This window comes from Tasmannia lanceolata, unplaced genomic scaffold (assembly GCF_043159265.1).
Source record: "Tasmannia lanceolata isolate RefF3 unplaced genomic scaffold, GAP_Taslan_0.1 ptg000035l, whole genome shotgun sequence".
In the NCBI taxonomy this organism is placed as follows: Eukaryota; Viridiplantae; Streptophyta; class Magnoliopsida; order Canellales; family Winteraceae; genus Tasmannia; species Tasmannia lanceolata.
In genome coordinates, this window is record NW_027518712.1 from 4372890 (window position 1) to 4389419 (window position 16530).

General features: G+C 39.8%; 1 protein-coding gene across 1 annotated transcript; it reads right to left on the minus strand.

The window, feature by feature from the left end:
* Positions 1-3252: 3252 nt before the first annotated feature.
* On the minus strand, positions 3253-9979 carry LOC143859629 (putative arabinosyltransferase ARAD1). The gene is made up of 2 exons (XM_077370287.1): positions 8301-9979; positions 3253-4144 (listed from the first exon to the last, which is right to left on the minus strand). Exons 1-2 carry the CDS (start codon positions 9204-9206, stop codon positions 3503-3505), a joined length of 1548 nt encoding a protein of 515 aa, XP_077226402.1. The 5' UTR covers positions 9207-9979; the 3' UTR covers positions 3253-3502.
* Between the last annotated feature and the right edge of the window lie 6551 nt (positions 9980-16530).

A 16530-nucleotide genomic window follows, 5' to 3' on the forward strand; every position in this document is an offset into this window, starting at 1 on the left:
CTTGGTCTAGTTGTGGTAGAAGGGTGGTCGGCTTGTCTGGAGAAACGGTTAGGAATGCCCGGAGTTGGAACTCTGGGAAACCTTCCGATACTTAAGTCAGATGAGACAATAGATAAGAGCTGAGCTAGCGTGGAAGAGCTCGGCGTCTGAGAATGGGAAAGCTCAGAATCCAAGATGTGTTGGTCGGCTAGGTCTACCTGGGTGGTTTCCCTTTTATAGGTAGAGGTTCCGGGGATCACGCGCCTGCGACGTGTTGGTTGGAATGGTGTTGGTATGGTCGTCGGTATGGAGGATGGTATGGGGGTCGTACGGCCTTTTGGGAATTGTGGGTCAGCGCGTGATAGTGGACGTGACATCATATGGGCTTAAGGGATATGCGGTCCGCTGATCTGGGAATCCCAGGCCGTACTACCGTACACTGGGATTTCTGTTGAGGACCGCAATTTTGGGGGGCAGCTGGCTGATCGCCAGGATTTTTGGGCACTAGCTGGCCGAGCTTTCCTACTTGGCCACGCTTCATGGTGGGCTACTGGGCTTTCACTGGCGGTCAGTGTGGGACCTGTTCCACATGTCAGCACCCGATTGGTGCTCGGCTTTTACCCCAACGTGTTGCCCTCAACTTCATCGGGTCGACATGGGTCGAGTTCGAGCACCTTAAGTTGAGTTAACTTTGCTTCGAGCTCCTGGGTTCGCCCTCGGGGTTTTACCTCAATGATGTATGATTGAGCGGCTTTGGGCCGATCTGTTGTGGTAGGTCGGCTTGGCCATTCGGTGCTTCAATGGATCCAGTTATGGCCTTCGAGCATCCAACAGAGGTAGCTCGGGTCGGATCTTTGTCGCTGCCACTCTGCCAGGGATTTGGTGGGGATTTTAAAATTTTCTGTTTTGATATGCACATTAAATGTGCATGCGTATGCCTCGAGCCCCATCAAAGCCCAGGCGGTGTACTCTTAGGGGCTGTTAGGTCTAATGGGCTAAGGTCATGAGCCTTGTGGGACTCCATCAAAGCCCAATACAATACAATCAAAACGTAAATAAGGTCCAATTAAGGGTCTCAAGAGGGTTCTACTCAAGCATTCTCACTCCTATTCATTCCTTACATCTTATTTATATATTTTTTAAACACCCTAGGTGTTACCGCTTAGATGTGCTTGCATAGGGTTTTTTTTGCTTGGTGATGCAAAAAAGTGGAAAAAATCCTTCCAACGGCTATAAAACTGTCAAAATGGATATAAAATTATGGTAAAATCAATGTTTCAATACACGGAAGCCAGTCAAAATGAAGCCAAAGCAAATCCTAGTTGACTTAGCCTAATGCGGACAAGTACTCGATTGATGTGGTCATAACTTTGGTGAGTCGAAGGAGTTTTGATTGACTTTCTAGGGCGAAATATGGACTTGGACAAGAACGCAACCAAGGGAGTTGACTCCAGGGAGTCCATGAATCCTGGCGGAAGCAAGAATGGCTTCGGGGTAGTTTGAAACCCATCACTCTAACCAACTGGTTTTGAGATAGTTGGTAGCTAGTGCCACAATCCTACGCATACCAAAGTTACCAGGGTGGGAAACGGAAACGGGAAACAAAACGTGAAACGCATGAAAAAAAATACAGGGGAAACGAAAAATGAGAAACAATAGAAAATTGTACGAGAAATGTCTTATGAAATGATGTGTTTTTTCCACAATGATTTTTTAAAGTTCCACACATGTTTCCTACATGTTTTATATCCGTTTTCTACCAGTGTTGCATATGTTTATCACGCATTTACACATTATTTACATAAGTTTTTCATATGTTTCCCATGTGTTTCAGAAATATTTCTCCAATTTTGTATAATATTTTTGAAACATTTTCGAAACGTGTTTCCCTCATTTTAGGGGAAACGAGTTTTCCAACCGCGAGAAACGCGTTTTAGGGGAAACTGGTTTCCCACCTCCCCAAGGAGTTTCCGGCAACTATGACGCGTACCCTTCTGATGAATCTATCCATCAGAAAGTTCGCAAAGCTTGAATCTGTTGATGGAACTTGAGCATCTCACTGCGCTAGCATCGTTTCTATCAGAACCTTTAAGGAGCTGCTGTCCTTGCCGATATAAGACTTCATCTCTCTAAGAAATTTCAAAATTGAGCAATGTTCAAGCCCATCATCCTTCTCTTGGAAGACTGCAAGACCTAATGCTATAGAGGAACTGTTTATCAGTGCCTACGCAAAGATGATCTCTTTGTTGGAGGGAGTGCAGCACCGAACCTCCCTTCAAGGCCTAAATGCTTCGAACTGTGATATGCTGGAATGTTTGTCGGAGGGACTACAATATGTCACAACACTACAAGTTTTAGAAATGCATAGCTATTTGAATCTGATGGCTTTGCCATGGCTTGGGAACAATAGGTCACTTCAATTTTTAGACATTTTCATTTGCACTAGTTTGGCATAAGGGGTTGAAAGCCTAACGGCAACGTTCTGAGGATTTCATGGTGTCGCCATTTAGAGCAATGGAAGAAGGAGAAAGGAAGGAAGATAGCTCATGTCCCAGATATCTTGATTCAATTACAGTGGGAGAAATAAAGGAAAGGTTATGGGAGTCTCATGGAGCTGAATATGACTCATGTCCCAGATGTGTTGATTAGGGGAGTTTTAAACAATGCTTTGGATGCATCACTTACCATGGGCTCTAACTGTGGGATCATCTGGGCATGAACTATTCACAGTGGATAAAAAAAAAAGTCCAAGGAAAATTCCTTAATTTTGTAAAGTTCAAAAGTATTTAGTTTTTTTTTTTTTTTTTTAATGAGAGGGAGAGAGAGAGAGGTGTAGCTACATATACGTGTAGCTAACTTAGATACACCGACGGCTTAAAATACAATGGGCCTCACATTGTTTGGGTGATGCAAACCATTCATTTGATGGGCCCTCACATAGATAGGGTGTGCCCAAAAAATCAGCTCCATAGGGATCATTCCAACCCTACGATTTATGGAGGCAAAAATGGATGTGTAAAAACCTTCACGAATCTGTCCATTTTTGCCTCCACAGTTTGAAGGGTTGGGATCATCCAATGGAGCTGATTTTTTGGGCACACCCTATCAATGTGAGGGCCTATCAAATGAATGGCTTGGATCACCCAAACAATGTGGGCCCACTGTATTTTAAGCAGTCGGTGTAGCTAAGTACACGTATGTGTAGCTACACTTTTCTCACATATATATATATATATTCTCTACCATTGTAAGCTGGAAAGAAATACAAAAAGATGACGCCAGAAAGATACCCTTTATTTACAGTGAATGAATACAGTGTATGTTTCAACCTCTCCATCTGCAAATTTACATGGTTAATTTCGTAGCATTCTAGAAACTGCAAAATTAATGGCGTGTGGATCCCTTTTTCTTATTCTTGCGGCGTGTGGATCCCTTTTTCTTATTCTAGGTGAGGGAATGCAAGGCCATATCCATCTATCCATCAATCCTCTTGAGTGAAAAAAATCCTCAGTTACCCACTAATCTATTCACTCTTTGGAGTTGGTTCCAACTGTTTTTTATTCCTGTTACCGGACCAATCAAATTGCCTCGATGTGGGTATATTCAATCGAGCTGCAGTCTTTTCCCAACCTGAAATTGGTGTCAATTGCCTTACATTCCCTATATCAGACCGAGCAAACCGCCTGAACTTATTCACCATTAATCGAACTGCAGGTACCTTACGAGCCATCGCCTGCCAAATCATCTGAACCGCATCGTCTTTTTGGGACGGGTATTGATATTCGAAGTAATGCTCAACTTCCTTTAGCCTTTCCCACATTCGAGTCCATTCCTCCCTTCCAATACTTCTGATCACTTGTATGAGGAACCCTTCTTTGAGAGCGTCAGACGTGCGCACAAAGATGCAGAATTTGGAGTAGTCAAGGACATCTTCGTAGGGGAGTTCAATTTCGTCACTGACTATAACTGGGACACAATGACTGGCGATAGCATCGAATAGTCGATTGGAGGAGGGAGTGTCACCCGCAATATTGAGGCAGAATTTTGATGAATGCATCCCTTGGCTTGCTTCATTGATACCATTCCTAAGGACAGTTCCGAAAGAAAAATGCACGCCCTTTTCGTCTTTGAGAAGATAAAACAGCTCTTGCCGAACAAACCCACCCTGAGAACAAGACCCAGTTGAATAAACTATTCACTTACAGCAAAACAAGCAAACAAAGAATAGAAAACGAAAGAGATGATAGAGAAACATGGGTTCAGAATCCAAAATTTGGCTATACAGAATTTATACACCACAAAAATATTTGTTTGGAGCTGCAAAATAGGGAAATTAACAGTAGACTGTTTTAAAATTTGGCACTGCTATTACAAATGTTAACTACAGTTATAATTGATCACTACCCTACAAGGCAACTATGAGCATTGAGCAACCAAACTGACCCTCTTAGTGTTGCTGAACTTCAACATGTCAGAAATGGTATGGGTGGCTTAGACCTAGTGGTCTCTCCAAATGATTGTTATGCCATTCCGCTTTTTTGAGCACTCTGGTGGAACTCAAACCTCTTTGTCCGAAATTTACATACTTCATGGTATAGTTGAACAAATCTTCTGAAATCTTGATATTTGTAGACCATTTAGATAATAGCAGCTTATTTTCTACTCAGGCACCCCGCTTCATGCTGCTTTGGGTAACCAAGTCCTGACCAGAAAAGTAGATACATCTTCTCGTGGGGAACTATATCGAAGAATATGAGGGTCAACATCATGTTCTTGATATGGTAACCCTTTTCTGTCGTCCTTGTGCAGTCAGTTTAGATCTTTCCTAGAGTTGAACTGTGGCGTCTAACAAAGACAAGAAGATATGAGACTTTCTTGCAGTTTAACATAGATACACACTAGCTTAAAATACAGTGGAGGGCATATTATTTGGGTGATCCAAACCATTCATTTGATTGGCCCTCCCATAGATGGGGTGTCCACAAAAATTCAGCTTCATAGGATCATCCCAACCCTATGATTTGTGGAGGTAAAATGGAAGTGTATAAACCTTCACAAATCTGTCCATTTTTTGCCTCCACGGTTAGAAGGGTTAAGATGATCCTATGAAGCTGATTTTTTGGGCACACCCTATCTATGTGAGGGCCCATCAAATGAATGCTTTGGATCACCCAAACAATGTGGGCCCCCACTGTATTTTAAGCTAGTGTGTAGATAACTTATCTACACTTGTGTGTAGAAACCGTTTTCTCATATATATATATATATATATATATATATATATATAGAGAGAGAGAGAGAGAGAGAGAGAGAGAGAGAGTAAAGAGTTTCTGTGCTCGAGTGCAAAAATAGGGGTGGGCCCACATTGTTGAGGGGATCCAAAGCATTCATTTAGAAGGCCCTTTCATGGATAGGGTGTCCATTTGTGGGGTGAAAAATGGGCAGATTAGTGGACAGACAGTATTTGTCCATTTTCACCCCCACAAATGGACACCCTATGATGATTCAATGAAGCTGATTTTTTTGTACACACCCCATCCACGATGGGGCCTCGCAAATGAATGCTTAGGATCACGCTAACAATGTGGCCCCACCCTTGTTTCCTACACTCGAGCGCAGATAAGCTATCTGCGCTCGAGCGTAGGAACCTTTTCCTCATATATATATATGTGTGTGTGTGGGGGGGGGGGGGGGGGGGGTGGGGAGGTTTCTGAGCTATAGCCAAGCCACTATAAACACACCATCTCCATGTTGTTTGACTCGTCCAGCCCATTCATTCCATAGAACCTCACATAGATAGGTTGTTCCTAACACAAACCATCTCTATACAATCATCCTAACCACTCGATCTCTAGAAGCCCACTTTCTAGCTGTCCATTCTTAAACTCCACAAATCAACAGATACCATGATCATATAGACATGATTTCTTATGGACACCCTACCTATGTTAGGTCCTATAGAATGAACAGGTTGGATGAGTCAAACAACATAGGAGATGGCGTATATAGAGGGCTGCTCAGGCTGCGCGATACCTCAGAAAGCTTTTCCTACACACACACACACACACACACACACACACACACACACACACACACACACGAGGAAATGGTTTCTGCGCTCGAGTGCAGATAAGCTTATCTGCGCTCGAGCACAGAAACAAGGTGGGGCCACATTTTTTATGGGATCCAAAGAATTCATTTGATGGGCCCTTTCATGGATAGGGTCTCCACTAAAAATCAGCTCCAATGGATCACCTTAGGGTGTCCATTTGTGGAGCCAAAAATGGACAGATTTGTGGACAAATAGTATCTGTCCATTTTTGGCCCCACAAATGGACACCCTATGGTGATCCAATGGAGCTGATTTTTGGTAGACCCCCCATCCATGATGGGGCCTTCCAAATGAATGGTTTGGATCACCCCCACATTGCCCCCCTGTTTCTATGCTTGAGCGCAGAAACCCTTCTCTCTCTCTCTCTCTCTCTCTATATATATATATATATATATATATATATATATATATATATAGAGAGAGAGAGAGAGAGAGAACATTTCCTACACACTTGTGTAGGTAAGTTACCTACACACTAGCTTAAAATACAGTGGGGGCCCACATTGTTTGGGTGATCCAAACCATTCATTTGAATAGTCCTCACAGAGATAGGGTGTCCACAAAAACTCAGATCCATAGGATCATCCCAACCCTACGATTTGTGGAGGTAAAATGGATGTGTATAAACCTTCACAAATTAGTCCATTTTTTGCCTCCATAGTTTGAATGGTTGGGATGATCCTATGGATCTGATTTTTTGTGGACACCCTATCTCTGTGAGGACCATTCAAATGAATGGTTTGGATCAGCCAAACAATGTGGGCCCCCACTGTATTTTAAGCTAGTGTGTAGGTAACTTACCTACACAAGTGTGTAGGAAATGTTTTCTCATATATATATATATATATATATATATATATATATATATATATATATATATGTGTGTGTGTATGTGTGTGTGTGTATATATATATATATATATATATATATATATTTATATATATATGTATATATATGTATGTATCCTGGAAATTTTGATCTCCCTCGTCCATTTGAATGGACTGATCTTTCAGTTTATAGACATTTTATGTATCAAAGTAAAAAGCATCTGTAGGATCGTGACTCTTACCAACTATCCCAAAAGCAATTGCTGAGAGTGAAGGATTTCAAACTACCCGGAGGCATTGCTGACACAAGGCCTAGGCCAACAACATCCCATCCCATACTCTTCTAATTGTTACTTTTATTTTTTAAACCATTATGACTCTTGTATAACTCTTTCATACACAAGCAAATGGCTTATTTTACATGCTACAGAAAATTTTCAGTCTTGCTCGCAGATGGTCATTCAAGAAGTGTCAAGCATAGCACAAAACTCTTCTGCATGAGTCTAAGCTTCAGACAACTGGCTGCAAATTGATGCACATATCAAACATCTTGCTTGAAATCAATATAGGCCGCAAAAGGGTAATCTCAGGACTACATGATAACCCTGTCCTTACTTTCCTAGCTTTACTAGGAACACGGGAACTGCCACAGGGTGCAGCACTTGCTAGTTTGTCAAGGCCGAACCACTGTATGGCCCAGGTCTGTGGTATGCTGGTATTATATGTTGCTCATTGCCAAATAAACCCAGCACGACAAAAGAAAAGACTGGGTCAAATGGATAAAGGGTCTCTTATTTTATTACTTATTACAAAAATTAGTGTATGCTAATCACAGTTTCAAGAAACAGCTGCTATGAATCAAAATTTGAAAAAAACAGAAGCAGGAATAGTAGAGGAAAAATAGTAGACAATTAAGGTAGTTATGATGGTAATACGAAGAAACAGGGATTTCTCGACATGAAAAAAATGTTCGAAATCAGGCAAATGAAGAAGTAAAACCAGTTTCAAGTATGAAGATTAGAAAGCCAAACTCAATCGTTACTGCTCCAGTAAAGTTAAAAGAGAAATAGCATTTTCACTTTAGCTATTTAATATTGGACATGAATTGAATTTTTCTGGCAGAAATTGTGCAGATCAACTGTATATTCTCTTGCGCAGATCAACTGTATATTCTCTTGCATTCAGACCAATTTGTAAATGAACAATGCCATTTTATAATTTCTGTTTCTTAGATGCTTTCAGTAGACAGATTTCCTTAGTAGAAGTTAAAAGATCATGTGCACTAAAAATTGATAAACTTCAATTCATTAGCATAAGTTTAAACAAAGAGAGGTCAATATTGAAGTTCAAAACAAGGGAATGTGCAAAATCCAAGTACTTACATCTTTCCGATAGATGGCACCTTGAAAATACAGCAAAGTTGGGCGGTTATCGTAACCGGATGAGTCATTGACAAAGGTTTTGATTATGTGCTTGTAAGGTGCAATGACATCTTTCCCAACATTAGCAATAATTGGAGGATACCTTCCGAGATCTGCGAGAATTAAAATGGCGGGCCATAATGTCGTCCTTGCATCCAACATGCTGTTTGGATGATGAGCTATGATGACATGATCTCGTCCCCCAGATCTTTTCCATTCCTTTTGATCCATCAAAAATGCCACCAACTTCTCTTGTAGCAACTTGTTCATGTTCTTGCTAGCCTTTTCAGGTGGATTTACCTTAGAAAACCTATTGTAACTCAATGATGAAAAGAAAGGCACAAATATAACATCAGCTTCACTAGAGTTGTCGACTTTAATGGCACTACAGGAACCTCTCCGGTCGGAAAATCTTGAAGATAGAAGATCCAATGTAAGCCAGTACTCTATGCTATGTTGGAGATTTAACCCACCAGGATAATCAGGGAATTGAGAGTGAAGATCTGGCCAGACTTTTCCTCCCTCACCTCTCCAATCCAACATACCAAAATGGAATTCAGGAGGCAAATCATACATGAAAACTTTGAGGATTGCTTTATTTGGATTGCATTTTTTGAATTCTTGGTCTCCAGACTCTTCATCGTCGTCCATAAAAGATGAGGGTTTGATGGTTGATAGATGAACATTGTTTTGAGCATGGGACGGAAATATCCTAGGATTGGGTAATCGATCGATGAAATGTGGCCGACCTGTGGACCTCAAGAAGAAGAACCAAGAGAAGATGAACAGCAATGTTGTGATTGTGAAGAAACAAAACAGAGACTTTTGGGACAGGAGTCCGCGGGAATGCATGCTCCTATCACCCATAACAAACACAAATAACTTCGGAAATTGGCTACAAAAGGTCTGTTCCTACTCTGAGAACAAGAAGAGATGTAGAAAACAGACATAAGGGTAGGGACCTAAAATCATACAACACACTATTGATAATTGATTTCAAAAGAAAAAACAGCAAGAAGAAAGAACAATGTTGAATCCACAAAAATCAAACAGAAGAACATCAAACTCTATTAAATTTCATGAATTTTCCAAAGGAAAACCATATGGGTCAATCGAAACCCACCTGAAACCAATGCAATTCATTTAAACCAGGCAAGAATCCTCATTTTCTCCAACCAAACAAAATAAAACTCAATCAAAAAACAAGCAAATGATCCCCGCGAAGCCACACAAATACATTGTGAGGATTGATTTTCCATAAAATCAATCAATGCCCAATAGCTTTCTATTCATCAAAACAAGATTCAAAAGGTTTCTCAAACCCATGAATCTTTTATTAGCTAGCATGAAGAACAATGTCATAGCATCTACAATTAACAAAATGTAAAAAGAAACAGAGACCAAAAAGATAAAGAACAAGAAACACCCAGTGTGAAAATAAAACATACCCAGAAAAATCCAAATCTTAGTTTACCAACCCATAAAAACAAACCCAACTAATATCTAATAACAACTACAAAGAAGTGGATTTGATGATGAAGCAATGATAGAAGAAAAGTGGGTATGTTTGAACTTTTGTTTTCTATTCTTTTTTCTCTTTGGCATATGGTGGAGGCATCTGAAGAAGGGTGCATGATCGATCGAATCAACTATTGGTGAAAGATTTTCAAAGTGCGTGGTGTTCGGGTCTACCCTTGAGAAGCGGGGTGGTTGCTCTCTTCTTGGGTTTTTGCTATTTTTATATGTTGTTTTGAAAAGAGGGAGGCTGCTTGCCATATGATGAGATGGGCTTATGTGAGAGCTCGGATGAGATGCATCCCACTCACATATTTTTAACACAAGAAATTATATGATGGGTGGCCTTACAAACCCGTAATTTCAGAAAGGTACTATACGGCCCACTCCTTAGGATGATCCAAACCGTCCATTTGTTGGGCCACAATGTAAATAGTTGGTGCCCCAAAAAACATTTCCATAGGATGATCCGAACGGTCTTGGCAATGATTTATGGGGCACAACCTATTTACGTTGTCGTGAAACATTCCTAACCTTCATATAATTTATCTCATTTACACTATCCCTATCATTAACAATATCCCAAACATTCCTAACCATTCGATCGGAAGACATTTCGACCATTGATATTGGACAATAGGTCTAATTGTCTTCAACCTTCCATTTGCATATCTGTTGAATGGTTACAAATGTTTTGAATAACTGATGAATTCTCGAACGGAAGTGATATATTCACCCCTTTTTGTCCCTTGGCCAGCCTCCCTCAGTATAATTAGATAGTTAGCAAAACTTGGTTACCTTTTACAAAATGTTCTGATGAACCGATAAATTATGGAAAAGGAAGTAGGGGTGCAACTTGGGTTGGGCTCAACCCTAACCCGATGGGTTCAACCCCATTTTTAATTTTGGGTTGGGCTAGGGTTGATGCCTTCGCAACCCGACTTGACCTGAACCCGACCTCCGTCCTCTAATTTTATCTTGATTTTCTTTGGGTTAAGTGTTTTTTTTAATTTGGCCTTAGGTGAACCCCAAGCCAACCAGTTAGCCCAAAGGTTCTCATGGGTTCAACTAATCACCTTTACCTTGTTGTTTTGATGCTAGCAAAATCAAATTGATTAGTCTTTATGGACTAATGTGTTGTCTTGGAGTGTTGTGCCTTAGATAAGAACTTCACATGTCATATCGCCATTAGCACAATATAACACAACACATGACTTGAGGATCAACAAGAACAAATGAACCAAGAGAGCTTGCACACAATGAAGACATCATTCATGGAAGGTGTTCAAGTCAAGAGCTCAACTTAAAGATCCCACAAGCATGCCTTGCACAATGCCAAGAGGAGCTCGAAGATGAACAAGCATTGGTGACCTATTCATGCATTCAAAGTGAAGATCCATTCAAGAGAGAGAGAGAGAGAGAGAGAGTTACATAGACCAAAGCAATTCAAGTGTTCACTTTCAAGCCCAAGAGCCCAAGGAATACCTTTAAAGCCAATACGATCAATGTGCTAAGTAGTTTAACTTTCTAGATTGTAATGCAGATCTTTTTCATGTGGTTTTCCATTTCAAAGAGTTTTTCATACCTTTTCAAAACCACCCTTGAGGCCCAATTGTAACTCATGAAAAATAATTTTCAAATGTCCTAAACATTCTTAAAACAAAAGGCCATAGCCCAAGGACCCAAATCTCAAGTGCTAAGTTAAGTTGAAAAGTGAATGACATCAAAATTGGCACTTGCATAGTGGACAATACCTTATTTCCACTTTAATTTGTCAAAAATATTTTCAAATATTTTTGAAAATATTTTTAACAGATAGATCTCATCGTTTCCAAAGCGTCAAAATTCGATACGAAACGAGTGAGATATGAATTTTATAACATCGCGGCCAAAAACTGTTTTTTGCAGCCGCGTTTGACCAGCCCGGTCGACCACGACACTAAAAAATTTGTTTTTTTAAATTCCAGAAGCCATGCAGCGGTCGACCGAATCCACGCGGGCTACCTCTACTGCGCGAGAAACTAGTTGTTGGGGCATAATCGCTATTTGCTTTTTTGACCCTGTTTTATCTTTTCTTGCTCAAACTACCCCCAAACATTGATGAGTCATTGTGGGCTATAAATATGATGTTTTATCATGGATTCACAGTCTTTTGGACCTATTGAAAATCTCACTTTAGCTTAAACCTTCAAATCCATTAGTTTTCTTCAAATGCTTTGAACTTGCATATCCTTTTGAAGAAAATCTCCATAGGCTTCATTGTATTTCTTCATTTGAGAGTTGTGTGAGCTTTTATCATTGTTATATCAAGCCTATCAAGAGGCCAAGAGAGTTCTTCATTCTTAGTTCTTCATTGTAATAGTGGGTCTACGATTCGGCCCGTAAAGAGAGCCGAATCCTGTATTGTGGTACAAAGAGGGTTTGTTCCTTCGGAGGCGGTTTGCTAAGAGGGTTTGTCCCTTGGAGGCGGAGAAGGTTCTTGTACGGCCCGGGGATTTTCCTATGTGTGCTTCTTGTGTCGTATTTTCTCTAGCCTCTCTATCTCTTCTCTATAAATGCCTCTTTATCTCTAGTTATTTCATAATCATCTTTGTTATATTATATTAACTAACTAGGAAATCATCTTGTGTAATCTTGTAACTAAAAGCTTGAACGTGCTTCAAGATCTCAAATCAACACAACTCAGCTAAAACTTGATTAGCACAAGATTTGATCAGGGGTGAATCTTAAAAGGGCTTCCTCTTGGTTGCCCACTTGGGATTTCACAACCCGACTCAACCAAACCCGATTTCAGGTTAGATGGATTGGGTTAGCGTTGAGAAATTTAGAGGCAGGTTGGGTTAGGGTTGACTATCCTCAACCTGAAGCACGGGTTGGATAGGGTTAGGGTAGCTATCTCGGGTTGAGTTAGGGTTGACCTCAACTTGGCCCAACCCTGCCCGAGTTGCACCCCTAAAGGGAATTGATTGGAAGGATATATTCTCCCCCCTTACTTCCATGGGCCAGCCCCTTCTATTATATATATATATATATATATATATATATATACTAGTAAAAAACCCCGTGTGATGCACGGGCCGACAAAGAACTGTATGGACCACATCATAGGTTGATCCAAACCGTCCATGTGATGGAACACAACATCAATAGGTTGTGCTCGTAAAATCATTTCCATAGGCTGATCCTAGCCCTCCAATCTATAGAGGTTTCCATAATTAAAAAAGCATAATGGATGGGGGTAGGATTGAAATTATGTGGCTTTAATGGGTGCCTTTGTAAAAAAACATGAAGGAGGGAGGTAGGATTGAAATTATGTGGCTTTAATGGGTGCCTTTGTTAAAAAGCATAAAGGAGGGGGTAGGATTGAAAATATGTGGGTTGAATGGGTGCCTTTGTTAAAAAAAAAGTCAAAAAAAGTGATGTGTAATTCTATTAGAATTTTGGGAGAAATTCAAATAAATCTCTCTTTTTCTCTTCTGCTATATAGTATACTAGTAAAAAAACCCGTGCGATGCACGGGCCGACAAAGAACTGTACGGACCACGTCATAGGTTGATCCAAACCGTCCATGTGATGGAACACAACATAAATAGGTTGTGCCCCAAAAATCATTTCCATAGGCCGATCCTAGCGCTCCAATCTATAGATGTTTCCATAATTCCTCTTATCTTAAATCGGATGGTCAAGATCACCCTATAGTTTTTTAATTAAAAAACCATAAAGGAGGGGGGTAAGATCGAAATTATATGGCTTTAATAGGTGCCTTTGTTAAAAGCATAAAGGAGGGGGTAGGATTGAAATTATATGATTTAATGGGTGCCTTTATTAAAAGCATAAAGGGGGGGGGGGGGGTAGGATTGAAATTATATGAGTTGAATGGGTGCATTTGTTCAAAAAAGTCAAAAAATGTGACGTGTAATTCTCATATGATTTTCAAAAAAATGGAAAAAACTCTCTTCTTTTCATCCTAGCTTATTGTATTATATATATATATATATATATATATATATATATATACACACACACACTAGTAAAAAACCCCGTGCGATGCACGGGCCGACAAAGAACTGTACGGACCACATCATAGGTTGATCCAAACCATCCATGTGATGGAAGAACACATCAATAGGTTGTGCCCATCAAATCATTTCCATATGCTGATCCTAGCCGTCCAATCTATAGAGGTTTCCATAATTAAAAAAGCATAAAGGACGGGATTAGGATTGAAATTATGTCGCTTTAATGGGTGCCTTTGTTAAAAAGCATAAAGGAGGGGGTATGATTGCAAATATGTGGGTTGAATGAGTGCCTTTGTTAAAGAAAGTAAAAAAAAGTGATGTGTAATTCTCATAGATTTTTGGGAGAAATTCAAAAAATTCCCTCATTTTCTCTTATGCTATATAGATATACTAGTAAAAAACCTCGTGCGATGCACGGGACGACAAAGAACTGTACGGACGACATCATAGGTTGATCCAAACCGTCCATGTGATGGAACACAACAGAAATAGGCTGTGCCCGTAAAATCATTTCCATAGGCTGATCCTAGCCCTCCAATCTATAGAGGTTTCCATAATATGTTGTTCCTCTTAAAGTGCCCGAAATTCGTCAATATTTTGAAAGCCGTCTTGAATCTGTAGTATTATGTAATATGTTTAAAAAAATCTGTATTCTTAAACATTTTATTGAACTGCTTATTTGTTTCTTGGTTTCTTTTAACTTATAATCTATTATTTGTGGAATTTCTTTCATATAAAATTTTCTATTAGCATCGGTGAATGTAAATATCATTTTATGGGCTTTTTAGTTATGTTACATTTGGAAGTGTAGGACATGTGGATCCATTATCTCCTTCAATTTGAACTATAGAACATTCTCAAATCATCAAATTTACATCAAAACATGAGCAAATTCATTTTTTCCTTCAATTGCTCTTGATGAGAACTAACATTTTTTAAAATTGATCCAAACTGTCCATGTGATGGAGCACAATATCAATATCTTGCGCCCCAAAAATCATTTCCATAGGCTGATCCTAGTCCTCCAATCTATAGAGGTTTCCATAATATGTTGTTTCTCTTAAATCTGATGGTAAAGATCACCCTATAGATTTATTTATTAAAAAAGCATAAAGGAGGGGGGTAGGATCGAAATTATGTGTCTTTAATGAGTGCCTTTGTTAAAAAGCATAAAGGAGGGGGTAGGATTGAAAATATGTGGGTTGGATGGGTGCCTTTGTTTGAAAAAGTAAAAAAAAGTGAAGTGTAATTCTGAAAGAATTTTCAAATAATTAAAAAAATCGTTGCCTTTTCTCTCCTCCTAAATCTGATGGCTAAGATCAGCCTATAGATTTTTTTGCATGACCCGATTTCCAACGATTTCCAATTTGGGGTGATTTTTCCTAACCCAACCCAATCCGATTTGTGAAAAAGCTTAACCCGACCCAACCCAAATTCGGGTTGAACCCGTCGGGTTGGGGTTGCACCCGACCCGCGTGGGAACATCCAAGTAACAACGATGGTTTCAAATTATATAGCTGATGGTTAAAAGACCCTATAGATTTTTTCACCCGACCTAATTTCCAATTCGGGTTGATTTTTCCCACCCCAACCCAGCCCGATTTGCGAAAAAGCTTAACCTGTCTCAACCCAAATTCGGGTTGAACCCGACCCGCGAGTGCTAATGTCCTCACTACCATATTTTATAATGGCACTGTTCACCGTATTTTGATGATCGCACTCCTCAGTTTATTAAAATGTACGGTATGGCCCGTACCATAGGATGATCCAAACCGTCCATTAGATGGGCCACTGCCTACAGAGGTTGTGCCCCAAAAATAATTTTCATAGGTTGATACGAACCCTCCGATCTATAGAGGGTTATAGGTTGATCCAAACCGTCCATGGGATGGAACACAACATTAGTCGGTTGTGCCCGTTAAATGATTTCCATAGGTTGATCAACCCGTCAGGTGCCCAGAATCAGTCAATACTTTGCAAGTGTCTTGCACGCGTAATACAAAGTACCTTTGTCATCATTGTCATATGTCTTGACCTCTTCTTGGTAGTTTTTTCCATAATTGTCATAGACAGATACCATGTGTCGGTACTTTTTGTATGTAGATTACGATTTTACCCTTCTCATAGAGATAGATGTTAGATATCAGCAAAGGGGTTAATGGTAAAAGAGTAATGCTGACGTGTAAATCCCAGATAAAAAGGAAAGAAATTTCTTTTTCCTCCCGCTGCCACCTAAGTAGCGAACAGTAAACACCCCTCCCTCTTTATTATATTTTTCCGTAATAGTCATAGACAGGTACCATGTATCGGTACTTTTTGTATGTAGATTACGATTTTACCCTTCTCATAGAGATAGATGTTAGATATCAGCAAAGGGGTTAATGGTAAAAGAGTAATGCTGACGTGTAAATCCCAGATAAAAATGAAAGAAATTTCTATTTCCTTCCGCTACCACATCAGCAGCAAACAGTAAACACCCCTCCCTCTTTATTATATTAGATATATATATATATATATATATATATATAGAGAGAGAGAGAGAGAGAGAGGATTGTACGCTCGAGTGTACCAAGCTTATGGTACGCTCGAGTGCCCAATCACATGTGGACCCACTTTGTTAGGATGATCAAAAGCATTCATTTGAAAGGCCATTACAT

Excerpts from the sequence above, each read along its gene's own strand:
- LOC143859629 (XM_077370287.1), bottom strand. The coding sequence starts at position 9,206 with ATGGGTGATAGGAGCATGCATTCCCGCGGACTCCTGTCCCAAAAGTCT. Across the intron at positions 4,145-8,300 it reads GTGCCATCTATCGGAAAGAT|GGTGGGTTTGTTCGGCAAGA; the intron begins GTAAGTACTTGG and ends TCTTGTTCTCAG.